General features: G+C 35.8%; 1 protein-coding gene across 1 annotated transcript in view; it reads left to right on the top strand.

The window, feature by feature from the left end:
• Positions 1–15481, top strand: part of LOC128982808 (1,5-anhydro-D-fructose reductase) — a 38503-nt gene extending 23022 nt beyond the window's left edge. Inside the window, exons 5-7 of the mRNA XM_054401824.1 lie at positions 3441–3600; positions 15004–15101; positions 15384–15481. Coding sequence (XP_054257799.1) covers positions 3441–3600; positions 15004–15101; positions 15384–15423 — 298 coding nt within the window. The 3' untranslated portion in view covers positions 15424–15481. The remainder of the gene's footprint in view (positions 1–3440; positions 3601–15003; positions 15102–15383) is intronic.
• Positions 15482–19012: the final 3531 nt, after the last annotated feature.

Below are 19012 nucleotides of genomic sequence, written 5' to 3'. Positions count from 1 at the left end.
TTTCTCTAAACCCAACGGTTTTTGAGTTATTTGTTATTAAGTATATTTAGTTTTTTCTATTTATCAAAAATAGGTGAAACACATAGAAATTGACCGTTACTTTCAAGGGTTATGATAATTTATCCCATTTAGTTAAATAGTGTGATACTATAAAATCTTAAAATTTTAGCTTATTTTATGAGTAAAACAACTCTGCCACAGCAAACCTGCAGACTCAGCAAATGTCCATTAGATTGGATGTTTTATTAATTGTATTTAAATAAAATTAGATTCAACAGGTACCTAGGTTTGCTGCTACAGGTAGGTTATTATAGTGTGTGTTTTTTTTAGTAAAATATCAATAACTTAGCATAAAATAATAAATCTATAAATAAACAAACTGAAACAGTTAACTAATTCATAATAATAGCATGGTAGCTTAAGATTTACAATTTACAAATTTAAATATACAAATTTTGGTTGTGTTTACTAAAAATATGGCGATTATTCATCACGTTTTGAATACTAACCGAAGGGGTTTTCTAAAGGAGATGAAGCAAGTAATTTAAGTACTGTAATATTAACTCGTACCAAGTATCGGAAATATTGTATGCGGTGAGGAAATCAACCATATTTTGTAAACTACGCAATAATATTTTATACTCATTTTTACCCATTTAATAAAATAACATTTTAATATTTTGATGGCACTACCACTATCACTCTGATATCAACTAAGTGGGATGAATAATTGTCGTAAACCTTGAAAGTAACCGTCGATTGCGATGGGTTTCACCGATTTTAGCGAATTTCCCTATAGGGAAGTAGCTATTACCGTAGGTGGCACGGTAAGACATAGACCCGAGACCAATTTACTTTTTCATTTTGATGTCCCCAGAGGCCAAAAACACCATTCGTTCAAATTTTTATATATGTATATATATATATATATATAGACTTATATATATATACGTCCGTGAACGCGATAACTTGAGTAATTTTTGTCCGATTTTGATGAAATTTGGTTTAAAGGTGTAAAGCGGGATAAACTTGAATGAGTTCGCGAACCAGCATGATCGGACCATGGGAACGGGGCTTTACGGGGGGTTTTATGGGGTAAAAATTGGTTTTTCTCACTTTTGACCCTCAAAACACAAAATTTCCCAATTTCTCTTTAGACCTTTTTAAAGAGCTTAAAAAAACAATTAATTTAGTATATAAAAGTATTTTTGTTCGGTTAATAGTAACGGAGAAAATTAAAAAAAATTATAAATTTAAAATTCCCATGTTATTCTTATGGAGAATATTGTCAAATGTTGTAGTTTGCTTGTTTATGGAAATATTTTGTATTTTGATCAAATTTATTTATTTTGTACTAAGCTATCAATATTTTACAAAAAAAAAACACACTTTATTAGTTTCCTTGTAGCAGCAAACCTAGGTACTCGTTAAACCTAATGTTATTAAATAAAATATATTTAATTGAAAATCAATTAAGACAAATGGAAATTCGCTTAGTCGGCAGGTTTGCTGCGGCGGGGGTATTTCATAAATAAAACTAACTATACTATACCATACTTAATTAGTCACCAACATGAACTAGACACGAAAAACACCCTTCCAAATTTACAATGGGATGTCAAGTATAGTTAGTTAGTGTGGTGGTGCCATCAAAATACTAAAATGTTAACTATTAAATGGGTAAAACATGAAGATAAAATATTAATATGACTATTGCGTACTTTACAAAATATGGTAGATTACCTTACTGCATACAATATTTTCGGTGCTTGGTGCGAATTAATATTACTTAAATAACAGGCTCCATCTCCTTTTGAAAACCCATTTGGTTAATATTCTAATCGTGACCATTCGCCATCTTTTTAGTAAACACGACAAAAATTTGTATGCTCAAATATTTGTTTATTGTAAATTTAAAACTCCCATGCTATTCTTATGAATTAGTTAACTGTTGCAGTTTGCTTGTTTATAGATATATTTTGATCAAACTTGGAAAATTAGTTATTTTATAGTAAGGTATTGATATTTTACTTAAAAAAACACACTATAATAACCTACCTGTAGCAGAAAACCTAGGTACCTATTGAACCTAATTTTATTTATATACATTTTTTAATAAAACATCTAATCAAATGGAAATTGTAATCTAATCCCATACATTGTGTGTATGGGAAAAAGTACATTTAGAAGCTTTGCACTCTATCCGGTCGTTATTGTGTACTTCAATGAATACAACACCACATGAAAGACTATTTCTCTTTTCTAGAAGATCTAGTAATGGTAAGACAACTCCCTCGTGGCTCATGAACCCAGGTCCTGTGCCCATAAAACGGCCTGTCAGGAGCTCAAAATACGAACCACTCGTTGAAGAAGTACTGCTCCTTGAGGGGAATCCTGAGTATTCTCACATAAATATAAAGGTTACTTTCAGTCTTCGCAATCCTGTTAGTTGAGCACTACGGCCGTTTCGGAGATAACTCCATCGTCGGGTGCGTAGTCATTATACACTAATCTGAGCTATTTACATATTTACATTTTTTACGTGGTTTCTTCATTTTCATTGCGTCAAAGTTTAACGCCATATAAGTTAACCATATAGTTTAACCATGAAAGCCATCAAAGTTTAACCATATAATTCTCACATAAGATATGCAGATGGCCGTGAAACTACAGTGAGTTCCAGGCATGTAGTACCTGTAGGAGAAGTGTCATGTCATGAAGAAGACTCAAACTCCAATCTACGAAATGAAGAAGACTCAAACTCAAATCTACGACATGAAGAAGGCTCAAACTTAAATCTACAAATAAATGTAAGAAGTTCTGAAGTTGAGGTAGAATCTGAGCCTATCTTCCAAGAAGAAGAAATACTGAATCAAGACCATGTTGCTCTAAGGAGAAGCTCCAGGAGTAAACACCCGCCTTTGGATTTAAAAGACTTTGTCAGCTAGGAGGGGAAGAATGCCATATAATTCCTTTCTGTCTGTACATTGAAACATTTGTTTAAATGTTTAGAAATTGTTTTTGTTTACTTTGATGTTTTGGTTCATATTGTAAACTTTTATATCATGCTAGATTCTTTGTTCAATAAAGCCTAACTGAAGGTAATTTCGTTTTATAATGGTTTTATTCATTCAATGTACAACACTAGTAATGCCCAAAAATAGTGCTACTCTGTGATGAAGGCGTACAAGTTCAAAATGATTTACCGGTAGCTGCAAACTAGTCCCGCTATGTTTTACTATGTTATGTTATACTAGCCATAGTGTTACAGAAATGGGTTACCTGACTTGATATATACATTTATTTATGCCAATGTATATGTATATGTACATGTACGTTAATTGTGACACACAGCTAGGAGTTACCTTGCATGACATATGAGCACATTGTGTCACAGCCAAGATTTACCTGACATGACCATGTTATATGTTGTGGCACAGCAAGGAGTTACCCGACCTGTTGTCTGAGCCAGTAGTAGTAGAGATTGCAGAAAGACACAACAAGACAGCAGCCCAGGTCCTACTGAGGTACTCAGTGCAGCGAGGGATTGCTGTCATACCCAAGAGCATCAACCCCAGCCGCATACACAGCAACATTCAGGTCTTGCTATTAGTTTATTCCCTTTACTTATTCCTTCATGTATAATCAACAAAAATCTGCACAGAAAACTAATTTTATTCCAAATGACATTTTTTAAAGTAATTTATGCTATATGCCATCAGAAAGTTTTATACCTTAGTTTCAGATGGTATACTCATAGGTATAGGAAGTAAAAGTATAAATTATTATAGACAGTAGTACCTATTTTTGTGTCTCTTGACCATAGCTTTAGACTTTCCATGTCTAGCATATTCTACTTAAAGTTCGTAAAATATTTAGATTTACCCATATTTATTTTTAAAATGTTGTTATTTATTTACAAATAAGGTAAATAAAGTCATAGCATTTTCTGTAAAGTAACTTACTAGGGTTTAAATATATTTTGTTATCCCAGTTCCAGTTTCAAAAACTTGAATTAGATTAGATTTGATTTACCTTTGTTGTTGTTGCCTGAGTTCTTGTAGGTAAGATGTTTGTGTCATCACATGTTTCTATATTTTGGTAAATATAGACTATATAAGAAGACTAATTCACAATAAGACCCCTGAAGATACCACACAAATGGTGAAATGCACAGGGTGACACAAACACCATAGGGTACTTAATAGTGTTAGTCTGATTTTTTTTACTTTGATCTATTAAAATTCATAAAAATGTAAACCAGGACTTTGTTGTAATTCTAAACAGTTAACCAGTTATGCCCAAAAATAGTTCTATTCTGTGGTGAAGGTGTACAAGTTCAAAATGTTTTACCGGTAGCTGAAAACTAGTCCCGCTACCAGTGGCGTAAGTACATCAAGCGGAGGAGTGCCTCTGCAGTACATGTTGTCTTATTTACAACTAGATATCCCGTTGCTCGAAATCAAGCAAAACTGCAACTTGTCATAAAAGAGTAAAAGAATAATAACGAAAACATAAACAGTTAGCAGACCTCAATTAAAGACTTATAAAAACATGAACATATTATGTTGAAAAAAATTATAGTAATCTACAATTTAAATATAGATCCTCTCTCACACTGCTTTGGTTATCTCTCGTGCACTGTAGTCGAGTGCCCTCTAAGCTCACGTATATAGGTCAACCACCTAGTGTAAAGTGAGATTTTCAGACGCCAAACGGTACGACACATACTCTTGCATTGTCAAATAATTTCTATGCTCTGTTCTGTTTTGGGCCGGTTTTAATGAGGAGTGCCAACCAAAGACTCTGGTTGGGAATAGAAGAGAGTAAGAATGTGGATCTAACGACGGATCTAGAATGGATTACGCGCCATACATTATTTATTAGTTAAAAATACCCCCGCTGCAGCAAACCTGCCGACTAAGCGAATTTCCATTTGTCTGAATTGATTTTCAGTTAAATATATTTTAATAACATTAGGTTTAACAAGTACCTAGGTTTGCTGCTACAAGGAAACTAATAAAGTGTGTTTTTTAGTAAAATATTGATAGCTTAGTACAAAATAAATAAATGTGCAAAGTTTGATCAAAATATATCGATAAACAAGCAAACTTCAACATTTGACAATATTCTCCATAAGAATAACATGGGAATTTTAAATTTACAATTTTTGTAATTTTCTCCGTTAATAATAACCGAACAAAAATACTTTTATATACTAAATTATTTGTTTTTTTTAAGCTCTTTAAAAAGGTCTAAAGAAAAATTGGGAAATTTTGTGTTTTGAGGGTCAAAAGTGAGAAAAACCAATTTTTACCCCATAAAACCCCGCGTAAAGCCCCGTTCCCATGCTCCGATCATGCTGGTTCCCGAACTCATTCAAGTTTATCCCGCTTTACACCTTTAAACCAAATTTCATCAAAATCGGACCAAAATTACTCAAGTTTATCGCGTTCACGGACGTATATATATATATATATATATATATATATATATATATATATACATAGGTATATAAAAATTTGAACCAATGGTGTTTTTGGCCTCTGGGGACATCAAAATAAAAAAGTAAATGGGTCCCGGGTCTAGGTCTTACCGCGCCACCTACGGTAATAGCTACTTCGCTATAGGGAAATTTGCTAAAACTATAAGGTTTCTTTGGCCAATTGGTGCTCTGTTTCAGCTTTAAAAATAGCTGTAACATTTTGTACATGTTAAAAGGTAGCATCATTGTAGTGATGTAAGTTACATCCTTCAGTTTTTAGAGAATTTTCCTACAGGGAAGTAGCTATTACCGTAGGTCTCATAGTAAGACCTAGGCCCGGGACCGATTTTCTTTTTATATATCTAATCTATATATATATATATATATATGTCCATCCGCACGATAATTTGTGCGTCCATCTGCAAATTTGGTTTGAAGGTGTAAGGCGGGATAAACTTGAATGAGTTCGCGAACCAGCATGATCGGACTATGGGAACGGGGGCTTATGAGGGTTTTTATGGGGTAAAAATACTTTTTTCCCATTTTTGACCCTAAAAACACAAAATTTCACAATTTCTTTCAAAACCATTTTGTAGAACTAAAAAAAACAAATAATTTAGTATATTAAAGCGTTTTTATGCGCCTAATTGTTACGGAGAAAATTTAAAAAAAATTGTAATTTTAAATTCCCATGTTATTCTTATGGAGAATAAGTAAACTGTTGTAGTTTGCTTGTTTATGAATATATTTTGATCAAATTTGGAAAATACATTAATTTCTTACTAAACTACAGTACCTTTTAACATTTTACATTAAAAAAAAACTTTTTTACTCTCCCTGTTGCAGCAAACCTAAGTATTTATTAAACTAATTCTGTTTAAATAGGGAATAAATGTGATATTTTTAAGGAGACATTTTAGTGTAAATCCAATCAGGCAAATGGAAATTCGCTAAGTCTGCAGGTTTGCTGCGGCGGGGGTATTATAATGTACATAAGAATCTCACTTAACTCCTCGGAGCTCTCTTCCCTACAAAATTCTGCCACAATCTTAAAAGATTGGTGGAGTCTTAAATATGTAGGTGTTTTCAAGATGTCACCCCATTTCACCCATAAGATTTCATTATTTTTTTGATAACATTTTATTTAATGCTCTGTTGGTTTCCTCTTTCAATCTCGTACATAAAATAAAGCACTTTTAAACATTACCGAACTGTAACCAAAACAGCATAATAATTCAGTAAAATATAACGTAAGGTAAATCAATTCAACTGTTACAAACAATTTGTTGTCAAGTCTTGCTAGGAAATACAAATGTAAAGTACTTTATTTATGAACCAGACTTAGGAAAAATATGTTAAAGTTATAACACCGGCTTTGCTCTGGAAGAATAAGGTCCTGCAGTCTGGGGTTAACATTAAGAACTAATTCATACCATGTCCATATGTTTAGTTGTAAACAAAGTGAATTGAGTTTGATCATAGACAAATAGAACGAATAAAGACCGGCAGCATTGCAATTATGTTCCGGCGCCCACCGCTAGGAGTGCTGTGTAGTTACGGCGCTCACCGCTGCAGACGAGGAGCGCAAGAGCCGTATGCTACCAACCAGACACTGCAGCAGTGTGCGCTGTAACTATGTGGCATCTCCTAGCGATGGGCACCGGAACCTTTTTTTTTTATAGAGGGCCAGGCTTCAAGTAACCATGGGATTGCAGTGCAGCTAGAAAAGCTTATTGTGCACCCTCATTCACAGGTCCTCATTCTTTGTCAAATCCCAGGTCCTTTGTGAACCATGAGATCCTTTTGACTATGGTGACCCGTTCTTCCCTTTGATCTCCAGTCGATAGGCCAAGGGCTCTCATGCGCAGACCTTGTAGGGCTGGGCACATAAATATCACGTGGAATGGTGACTCCTCCTCCTCTCCACATTTCCTACATAAGAGACTTTCAACTTGAATTCCCATCTTGTGTAAATGTCCACGGAATACCCAATGGCCGCTAATAAAGCCAACCACCTTCCGCAGGGTCTTCCTACTCAGCCCAAGGGCATCTGCCGCTATCGCATCTGTAGGTGCCTGCAGCATTCTCTTTGACTGTACATTTCCTTCTGTTCTTTCCCAGTTCCTTCGATGTTCTATGCCCATCCACTAGCGAACAGCTCTCCGTGCTGTGCTGTAAGCAATGCCACACGTCGGCTCTGGACCCATGAGCGGGCTTTCAGCTCCTTTGTTTGCCCACTTGTCAGCTCCCTCATTGCCAGCAATACCTTTGTGCCCTGGAACCCAACTAAGGATGATCCTGTTGTTCTTTTTCAGGGCTTTCATGGCCTGATGACAGTCCCATACAGCCTTGGAGGTAAAGTCAAAACTGTCAAGTGCCATTAGTGCTGCTTTTTGTCCGAGTTCATGTATACAGTGTGGCCTATAAGACCGCGCTTCAAACACACTCTTGCACACTCTGACAGGGCAACAACTTCTGCCTGGAATACAGTGGCCATTTTTCCCAGGCTTACGCAGAACTGCGCATTGGGTCTGACTCCATATATTCCAGCCCCCGTGCCCGTTGGCTTTTTCGAGCCATACGTATACCAAGTGATCCCCCTTTTCATGTATTCAGGTTCACCCTTGTCCCAGGCATCCCTGTCAACAATGTTGACATTGTATGGTTTTTCTAGATCTGTGATCTTCACCATCCTGTCTGGTAGCATTTCCAAGGTGTTTGATATATCTTCATAAATATACAAAATACACGTAAATTAATTGGTAAAACTTTATTCTAGAACTAATTCAATTCAAAAGATAAATGTAAACAATAACAAAAAAAAAAACAACAATAATCATCTGATTATTTAAGCATATGACAATCCTCCCCCCAATTAAGCTGCTCTTAGTTGGTCGCAGTGTCTCTTAAATAACCGCCCGTCTTCTGATTTAACGAGGTACATCACATGCCCAAGCGGCCTTTCGATTGTTCCTGTTGACCACTTTTCTCCTGAGACGTTTGAGTAATTTCTCATCAATACACCTTGTCCCTTTGAGAAACTTCTTCTAGTTATAACTTGACATTTATTTTGCAGGGTAGGTTTAGTCTCAACCATTAAGTCCATTTCGGTTCTTATGTTTCTTCCAAACATAAGCAAGTATGGAGATTGTCCTGTCGCCGAATGGTGTGTCCTCATCAGCTGTTTCAGTATCAAATCAGATGATTATTGTTGTTTTTTTTTTCTAGTTTCATTTTCACTTTTATCACTCGTCGCCATTGATATATCTTCATAAATATACTAAATACACGTAAATTAATTGGTAAAACTTTATTCTAGAACTAATTCAATTCAAAAGATAAATGTAAACAATAACAAAAAAAAAAAAACAACAATAATCATCTGATTATTTAAGCATATGACAGTGTTCATTTGCATCTTGTTCTCAATTCTTGTATGCTCACTGGAGGCGCCGGAACCTTCCTTGCAGTCTATATTTATTCTATTTGTCTATGGTTTGATCCAATGTTGACGGATATAGCGGCACCATTCCGAAACTTTAACCCTTAACTGTACTTAAATTATGCCTTTTCTTAATATTCTTTTTTTAGTATTTGCACATTTACCTGAAAACACCTTTAATTTGACACCTCAAACGTTAGAATCCGTCCAGCCGTTATCGAGTTATGACTGTGAAAAGAAAACTGCTTGTGTATTAATATATAGATAATTTCCCTATAACACTTAATCTCATACAGGGTTAGGCAAAAGTCTGGAACCCCCCAGTTAACTTTTTAACGTGTTGCAGTAGGAAAACCAAACTCTGCACATATTTACAACATAATAAATTGCACTTTTTTATCAAAGTTACAACTTTGCCCCAGTCCCCAAAAGGGGGTATTTTGGGGGCAGCCCCAAATTTTCAAATGTAAACACCTATCATGTGACTCCTCATTTTAAAGCGTTTATCAATAGAAATTGAATGGCGCAAACCAGAGGTTAATATCACACCCCTATTTAAAATGTGTAGCGGTACTGGGCTCATAGGATCGATTTGAGGCTCAATTAAATTCAGAGATTTCCCGTGCGTGCTACCATTCTAAGTCAGAATATTTTATTTAACTTAACTAAATAACTGAGCCAAGCCACATCTATATCACAGCCATTTTGATGATCTAAATTTAGTAATGCATTCAACCAATTATACTAATAAATAAGAATAAGCTAAAAAACTCCCTTCGCGCCTTATGGGCCTGAAAGGTACGGTTATCTCAGTTTACATAATATAAATATTTAATTAATGATAGAATCCCTAACCCCTTAGTCCCCCCCCCCCTTTACTGAAAAGAATTAGAACATGATTGATATAAATCTAATAATTAAACTTAACACTATAACTTATCGGTCTCATTTCCATTCCTCGACGACGTAATCTCTCCAGTAGTTCCAGGTGACGACTGCCGACTGCCCTTCTTATTCTACCCCTTCCCTACTCCCTCCAGTGTACGCACTAAAGCGGATTGCACCGGTTGATAGTGGCTCAGCTGTGACGCGAGTGTCACAACCTCCCCGGCTTGAAACAAAAATTTTTTTGGTAAGGTGGGAAGGCAGGGTTTCGGGTGGTGCCACCCTTAGTGGTCGCGCCGGACATTGGGTACTCGGTGACAGTGGTGGTGCCTTTGGATTCGCGTTATCCAGTGCGGTGCCTCGTGGCGTGGCTCCGTGGTGCTCATGGGCATTCCAGCGGCGGGCCAGAGCGACGGTCACCACTGTACTTCTGAGGGCTTTGGTGCTTTTCGGATGTTTGAGTTGTGTTAATGTCTTCCTTAATGCTACATTGACTGTGTCTTGATAATGTGCATCTGTTCTTGATTAAGTTGTTCACCTACTTTAAATGGCGATTCTGTGTGATTAATGTCGTCGTTCGGAGTAATTGCCATTGAATGACCTGAACCATAAGGGAAGGTTACTTTAGTTTAAATTCTTTCATATTTATTACCCCCTTTGATTTGTGTAAGAAATCTGAACCTAATATTACTTCCACTGGTAGTTTGGGTGCGACCATAAAGTGATGGTTCCAAGATAATAGAGATATTTTAAAGTGCAAATTTGCTTTATTTAAAAATATAATTTTATCTCCTGTTACCGCTACTGCCAAGTTGTTGGTTTGCTCTATGGATTTTAACACTGATTTGAGATTCCTAATTTTTTGAAAAAACTCCTGTGAAACTATTGTGTAAGAACTACCTGTGTCCACTAATGCTTTAATAGTGAAGTTACCCAATTTAACCGGAATTGAACACAAATGTAATTTGGGAATTCTTGGAGCATTTTTGGATTTGTTATTATTTATAATACTTTGCTCCGCGTTTGAATCAGCGCTTTGACATTTCCGAGGGCGGATCGCGCCTATTGCCGCCCCCGGTTGAAGTTTGACTTTTGAACATTGCCCGGTTGTGTGTGCCTGTGAGTTTGATACTGCTCACTCGATCTATTTTGATGTGTTTTGAAGCTGTGTCGGTTGTTGCCAAAATGGACGTTGCGGTTGATGCATCCGGTGCGACCTAAACATCTGATCGCCATTTGGTCGATTCGCGCCGTATTGTAATGAATTGGGCCTATACGGGAAACGCGCTTGTCCAAATGGAACCTGGTTCGCTCTGACATTTCCATTCTGTTGGCACCTCCACGTCTGATTTGAGTCCCCACTCCTAACATGCCAACGCGGCCTATTTGGAACAAAATGATCTGGTCGTCGATTTTCATTGTTTGACCTATCTGTCTCACACGCTGACCCTCTAATTACTTCCATTCGTGGTACTAAGTGTAGTAATTCCTCTACCGATCTTGGGGCCGGAAATCCCGCCAAACTGGCTCGACTTGATGGATTCATCCCTGTTAGAATTACATCCAGTAAATTCACACTAGAATCCAGTAAAATTCTGGCAGAGTTTTGTACGCTTGTTATGAATTCACTTAGTGGTTCATTTTGCCCCTGAGTGCGGTATACTGAATTCACGATTAATTGCTGCTTTGCCCTGTTTGGGAAAAACGTTTCTACGATTTGGTTGTACAAACTGGAGTATGCTACATTATTGGATATGGCTGACACCCACAGTGACCTTAACTGACCGTCTGTTTTTGGCAAAATAGCTAGGTACTAAGGTTTGTTTCTCTTCGGTTAGTGACAATTCAAAAATCTGTTTGACTCCTATCGGAAATTTTAATAACGTTTGACCATCTGCACCTGTACATCTGTCTAACGCCGCTACCATGTCATATAGTACGCGGGGTGCGCTAGTCGACGCTGTCGGTTCACGGTTGACTTCGCGACTACTTATAGCTAACGCGGCTGCGATGTTTTGTCCCACCACCGCTGCCGTTGACTGAACAATTGCCATCCAGTCGATCGCTTGAGGTGTGCCTGTCGGCCTATTAATGCTTTCGTTGGTTGACTGTCCGGGGTGCGATTCATTATGCTCTGATTCCTGGTCGCGGGGAGAAGCTGTCGCCGTTTGATTTGGCTCTGTTCCTGCTTTTTTACCAACGCCGATTAGATCTATTGGTGTTTCTTTGTTTGTCGCGGACGTTGAGTCTGAGTTTGACTCATTTACGTCAAGAGATTGTGTGACTCTGATATGACTTTTTTAAAATTCCTCTATTTAATTCCAATGTATCTGCTGGCACAATGTCCCATTCCCTACATTGGCTTATCGCCTGCTGCGCATTTAGTTTTTCGATCCAAGATACACCTGGTGATGGACGGCTGTCCCACGGATATTGTACCTTAGACGGCTCAAACATATTTACTTTTGTCGCTTATAAATTTATTCACAAAATGAGACTGTTCATTATTTATCACTCTCCTATCTTATAATTTACTTTTTTCCAATAATTCACATAAATAAATAACCATTAATTCAATACCTCTATTAATTAATTACCACAATAAAAACCTAAATAACATTCATTCTATTATCACAACAAATAAACAATCATTTGATTTGATACATTTTCGCTACTCCTTTTATGCTATTTGTTTACGTCAGGAAATTGACTAAATTAAACACAAATTTTTGGTTTCCTCTATCATTCAAATGAATGCCGTCTATCCTACCATTGTGGCTATAAAATTTATGAAAGTCTTTCTCATCGTGTAACATATTCTGCATTGAAAAAAATCTAGTACTTTCATTATTCAATGTGCTTGAAAACACGTTAAACTGTTAAATCTGATTTATTTTGGAAGGTGTGAATTTTGCTCTGGGGTACGTCGGAAGTTGTACTATTATCATTGTAATACCTGGGGAATTTCTCCTAATGAATTTTAACAAGGATTTGAATTGGATACACATTTTGTTGCTATCATTTTCCCTAAAAATATCATTGGTACCTAAGAAAATTAACAAAGGAATGTGTTTCAAATTTGATTTTCTGTATCTTTAAAAATTGTTTTACTTCGTGAATGTTAGCTCCTGATATCCCAAATGATCTGTTTATGACTAAGGGACATTGTGATGTGTTTGTAGTGTAATAATTTAATCTTTTGATCATTGAATCACCCAATGCTTGTATTTGAACCATGTAAAAAATGTGTCATTTGACCTGGGGGACTTCCGGGGTTTTGGTAACTGTTTGTGTTAAAAAATTCCTATCACACGTCTAATAAATCCTTTTTCGAAAACTCTGTACATTACTTATATTACTTTTATATTTTTCTTATTCTACCCCTTCCCTACTCCCTCCAGTGTACACGACTAAAGCGGATTGCAACGGTTGATAGCGGCTCAGCTGTGACGCAAGCGTCACAAAATGACAGCCATTTTAATTTAAGATGAGTAAGCAAGATAAAGTCTGGACACCCCTAGTTAACTTTTTAACGTGTGGCAGTGGAAAAACCAAACTCGGCACATGTTTACAACATAAAAAATGCATTTTTTCATCAAAGATACAACTTTTCCCCAGCCCCCAAAATGGGGTATTTTGGGAGCAGCCCCAAATTTTCAAATGTAAACACCTATCATGTGACCCCTCATTTTAAAGGGTTTCTTAAGACAAATTAAATGGCCCAAACTAGAGGTCAATATCGCACCCCTAATCAAAATGGCTGTCATTTTGAAATATCACCTATTAAAATTTAACAGGTTATAGCAGAAAAACTAAACTCAGCATACCTTTATAAAAAAAGAAAATTGACCTTTTGGTCAGTATTAAAATATTAAATTTTTAAAGTTAACTGGGGGTGTCCAGACTTTATCTTGCTTGCTCATCTTAAGGGGAGCAGTGTGCGAATACCACTCCCATGTTATTCTTATGGGAAAACATGTGATAAGATAGGTACATTTATTTTTAAAACCGTTAGAGATATTGACTTAAATTTTTTTATATTCATTCCTTAGATTGTTTTCTATGATTTCATGCTATATAAACAAGAAATTAGGTATAGTTTTTAAAATATAAAATTTAATAAAAATTACTAATTTTTAATAGTTTTTTTTTTATAATAAACAATTTATTTTTAAAGTAAAATTAATGGTAACATTCTAAAAATGCATAAAATTATTCACCAAGGTAACAGGAAGTATTGTGTAAAATTTGGGCTTGATTAGTTAAGTAGTTTTCTTTAGAATGGTACCTAAACTTATTAAAACTAACTTTCGGAAATTCACATTTGAACCCTTGAAGGGCAGGCTCGGTAAAATCCAGAAGGGCCCTCTTTCAAAAATCCGGGAAAATTATTTTTATTTACAATATTAGACTATGGGTACTCAAATTGTTCAGTTTTTTATCCTAAATGCAAATATGCAGTTTGATTGAAGATAATACTATGACAAGCTTAGTAAATCAGGAAAACCCGGGAAAATGGGTAGTTTCCTTAATTTATCTTAAAGGAGGATTAAAGATTCCTTCTTATGTAAGAAAATATCCAAGTATAAAGTGTTATATATTTTCTTAAACAGCACAAAATACACAATATTTTGTCATAATTTAATAAAAGTTAATTTTTTGAGCATTTTCACGCACTGCTTCCCTTAAATAATTAAAATTGCTGCCATTTTGATTAGTGTCCCGATATTGACCTCTGGTTTGCGCCATTCAATTTCTCTTGATAAACCCTTTAAAATGAGGGTTCACATGATAGGTGTTTACATTTGAAAATTTGGGGCTGCCCCAAAATGACCCCTTTTGGGGACTGGGGCAAAGTTGTAACTTTGATGATAAAGTGCAATTTCTTATGATGTAAATATGTGCCGAGTTTGGTTTTCCTACTGCAACGCGTTACAAAGTTAACTGGGGGGTTCCAGACTTTTGCCTAAGCCAGATAACTATGCAACAATGCATATCAGCTGCTTGACAATGAAGTAAAGAAAACAGGGATACCAACATATTACAAGCTTGTTTTGTCATTGAATGTGTCTCACAATACTTTTAGTAATTAGCAATTTTTAATAATTTAGGTTGAGCTAAAAAAAAACACCCTTTCAAAAAATTGGTAGCATATTAGCTAGTATTAAAATTTTGGTGGAAATGTCAACAGATATTTGATTTCAAATTGGAGCAAGAAGATATGTCAGCTCTGAAGAAGCTTGACAAAGGCGAAGCTGGAAGGATCGTAGACTTTTCTTTTTTTAAAGGGTAAGTTAATGCTTGAACAAATTAAAAAAAAAACTGTTTTAGAGTGAATGTGTCACAGGAATTCAACAATTCTTCAACAATTTTGTAATTACATTTCAATTATAGGCTGGAATAGATAAAAGAAAAACTATGAACATTTCCTGGGTAAAGGGAAACTCAATTTATTTCTTTAAATATTGTGACCGAGTATATTAAAATCAATTGAAATGTATCACCTTTTGTGAAATATATTCAAAATATTATATTATAGCTCTTTAAATTTTATGTTTTATTTTGTTCCAGTTTGGCTGATGGGCATCCTGAGTTTCCATTCATGTTATAAGTGATTGAAACATAATTTAAGCTTTAGTATCATAAAAAATAAATTTATTCAAAAATTATATAATAATTGCTTTGATCATTAATCCTCATGACAAAAACTACCTGTTTCAAGGAAATCAGCTAAGCTAATTTAAATATGAAATTTGAGATTGTAGGAGAACTTCATAACCCAATTCCATCTGTTAGAAATAACACTAATAATTGAATGATTTGTAGGGAATGGTTATTAAAATTATAGGGAATGATTGAAAAATGGGAATAGAAATGAGAAAGGGGTTTAATGATAATTAGTTCGAAGGACCAGAGGGATAATATGTAGAGATATGGAGATATTGAGATTAACACGTTCGCTACCGAGCGACGCACATTTGCGTCGCTCCGGTCACTCCTACAGACTAAAAGGAATGATCATGACGTTCCTTACGGACCAAGTGATATAGGAATAACATTGCCGACAGACCAAAAGAGAAATATCGTTTAAATGGACTAATTGACTTCATAATAACCTTAAGTGAATTAGTAAGCAATAAATATTGTTTTTATTTTTCGTTATGAGCAAATTTTAAAACGCCGCATATATGCGTCGGTCAGTCTATTTAATGAAATCCAGTTAAAAAGATTACATTTTCGTTTCAATAGACCAGGCGACGCACGTAAGCGTCGTCGTAAATTTGGTTGTTTCAAGCTTTTACACAAACAAATAAAGAAACTCCACTAAACACTAGCCAAAGGTTATAACGTTTACATCTGTTCTGTGATGTCGCGGAATACACAATGTAAAAAACAATGTTGCCAACTGTTGTGTGACGTAACCAATCGTCATATCCACAGACCAAGCAACGCACATTTGCGGCAGATATCCCTCTAGACCGATACGATAAAATCCGGACTTTAAAATAGACCGTTGCTAAGAAATACGCTGTTTAATAACATTAGAACACCGACGCAAATGTGCGTCGTTAGTCTATTTCAATGTGACCAGCTGACGCAAATATGCGTCGGTGGTCTATTGTGAGAAACGAGTCGACGCACAATTGCGTCACTGGTCTATGCGAACGTAAATTCCATATAATTTTGGTAGCGAACGTGTTAATGAATATGAGAGAGAGAAAATGAACACACTTTTAATGGTTACAAAAGAACAAGAACTCAGATTTATTTACATTTTTGAATACAACATATGTTAACAATATAATAATTTAATTTGATTAAGAACACATGTTGCAAGGAAAAGATATTGTACATTGAAGAAAACATAGTGTTATATTATATGAAATGGTTCAAGTTTACTGAACAATAATCACATTACAATCTTTTTGACAAATTGTTTTCACACAACATCACGCCCTAATAACTATGCACAGAACATAAACTCAGTTTAAGTTAAGTTTATACAGTGTGAATAACAAGTCAAGACACCCCCATCTAATATTTTATAAGTAAATATACAGAGATATCCTTACGGTGGTCATACAATCATAGCAGAAAGTTCCCTATTATGATTTTGAAAATTTTTAGTGTCATCCCAAAATAAGGGAATTTGGGGGCAACTAAACATTTTAAAATGTAAACTCCCTTCAAGTAACACCTCATTTTGAAGTGTTTACATAAACTTAAAGAATGGTGAAAACCAGAGTTCACTATCTCTTCTCTATCCCAAATGGTAGCCCGTGTCAGTCAAATGTATTGAAGTCTACACATAAAAAAATTAGAAACATCAATGTAATGGAAGAAATAATTAATAAGTACTGGGGGACCGAGCCATGGCTTGATATAGTTTATTTTGATTTTAAAAGCAATATAAAGGAAATACCGTTTTTACAACTAATTTTGGCATTTATTATTTAAGTTCCAATGGAATTTAAACTTATTAACGGCTGTCCAAATTATTTAAAATATAAAAAAGTGCATAAAAATTTTTAAAAATCTATCCTTAAATAAAAGTGAAACAACGGTACCAACACGAAACACTCATCACTTATCAACACTGACTTGCTCTATTTTCCCCTATATCGTGTAATCTTTGCCAATAGTTACATCAACTACTAATGATTATCACTTTGTACTGTATTTCATAATTTGTTATAGGTCGGCCGGATAGATAGCGACCTGCGCGAGGATTCTTAGCGCATGTAGGGGAGGTAACGGCGAGGGAGGGTATGTTCCCCATCTCTGCCAATGGCCGTTTTCACACTGCACGACACAGCACCGGCACGGAACTGCCGTGTCGGTGTGTGTGTAAGCAGTTCCATTTGGTAACACAGGATTCCAACTCCCACAACACCAGGGCAGTGCCGTGTCGGTGACGTGCCATTGTCGTGTCGTGCAGTGTGAAAACGGCCAATAGGAGGGGTGCGGGCGGCAGCCGAGTGGGGGTAGAGCCATAGACTGTCTCACTCCCATAGCTCGGTATTTCTCTCTCGCACCAATGCCACGAAGAGGTCGCTTTCCAAGCGGCCGACCTATATACAGTACTGTGGATGGCTTGATATAAACACATGTGTCAAGTCTTTTGTTTAATTTTTACTTGTTATTTTGTTCAACCAACATGGTCACCCATAAGGCCAATGTAAAATTTGTAAATGTAACAAGTTGTGTAGTGAAATACGAATTTACCTGAGTTAGTGGTTGTAACCAATATTGTGTTTAGGGCTCTAAGTCATTAATTCCAAAATTTAGTCAAAATCCTTCTGTTGGATTTCAAGATCTATAAGTATAAAAGAGGATGTTTGTATATATATATATATTTGTTTGGCAGTGATAAACTCAGACACCGCTGAACCGATTGCCACGAAACTTGGTACATACGTGTAGAATTTCATGGAATAGGTTTATACACCATCAATTTCGTGATCCGTCCAATCGGCTCCGCCCCAGTGGCTCTGGAGTTTCCCATGTTAACCTTATGAGAAATGGAATTAATGAATCTTAACAGCTGTTTCAATTAAACAAGTTGGTTCTGTTCTATGATGTTCAATAGCATTAAAGTTACAAGGATTACCAACAGGGTGCAGCACTATTATTTCTTTTACATTTATGACAACAGCTAATTTGCAACCAAAAGGTGAGTGAGCGTAGCGAACGAACTTCAACCAGGACGTGATTGAGCCATGCGAACGAGATCATCTTGAAAATTAAGAAGTTAAACGGGGCAAAGCCCGCGGGTTACAGCTAGTACAGTATATATATTACAGGCAGACACAGCTTATGAACCACATAACATAACTCACATAACTTTTATGTATGTGTGTTGTTTGGGGGTTGTAATATTAGAATATAGGTAATATTGGCTACCATTTTGGATAGAGAAGAGATAGTGAATTCTGGTTTTCACAATTATTTAAGCTTTTGTAAACACTTCAAAATGAGGTGTCACTTGAAGGGGGTTTACATTTCAAAATTTTAATTTGCCCCCAATGTACCCCATTTTGGGGGCACTCAAAATTTTGAAAATCATCAAATGAAACTTCCTGCCAAAGCTGCATGACCATCTAAAGGATAACTCAGTAATATTTAATTAAGAACAAATTAGAGGGGGAGGGAAAATTACTCTATTACACAAGAAAATCAATAAAAGAGTAGACAAAATT

This window comes from Macrosteles quadrilineatus, unplaced genomic scaffold, assembly GCF_028750875.1.
Source record: "Macrosteles quadrilineatus isolate MER2022 unplaced genomic scaffold, UCM_ALF_1.0 Scaffold_1__1_contigs__length_201487025, whole genome shotgun sequence".
NCBI lineage: Eukaryota > Metazoa > Arthropoda > Insecta > Hemiptera > Cicadellidae > Macrosteles > Macrosteles quadrilineatus.
Note: the sequence above shows the minus strand (reverse complement) of the source record. Positions and strands in the feature narration are given on the sequence as shown.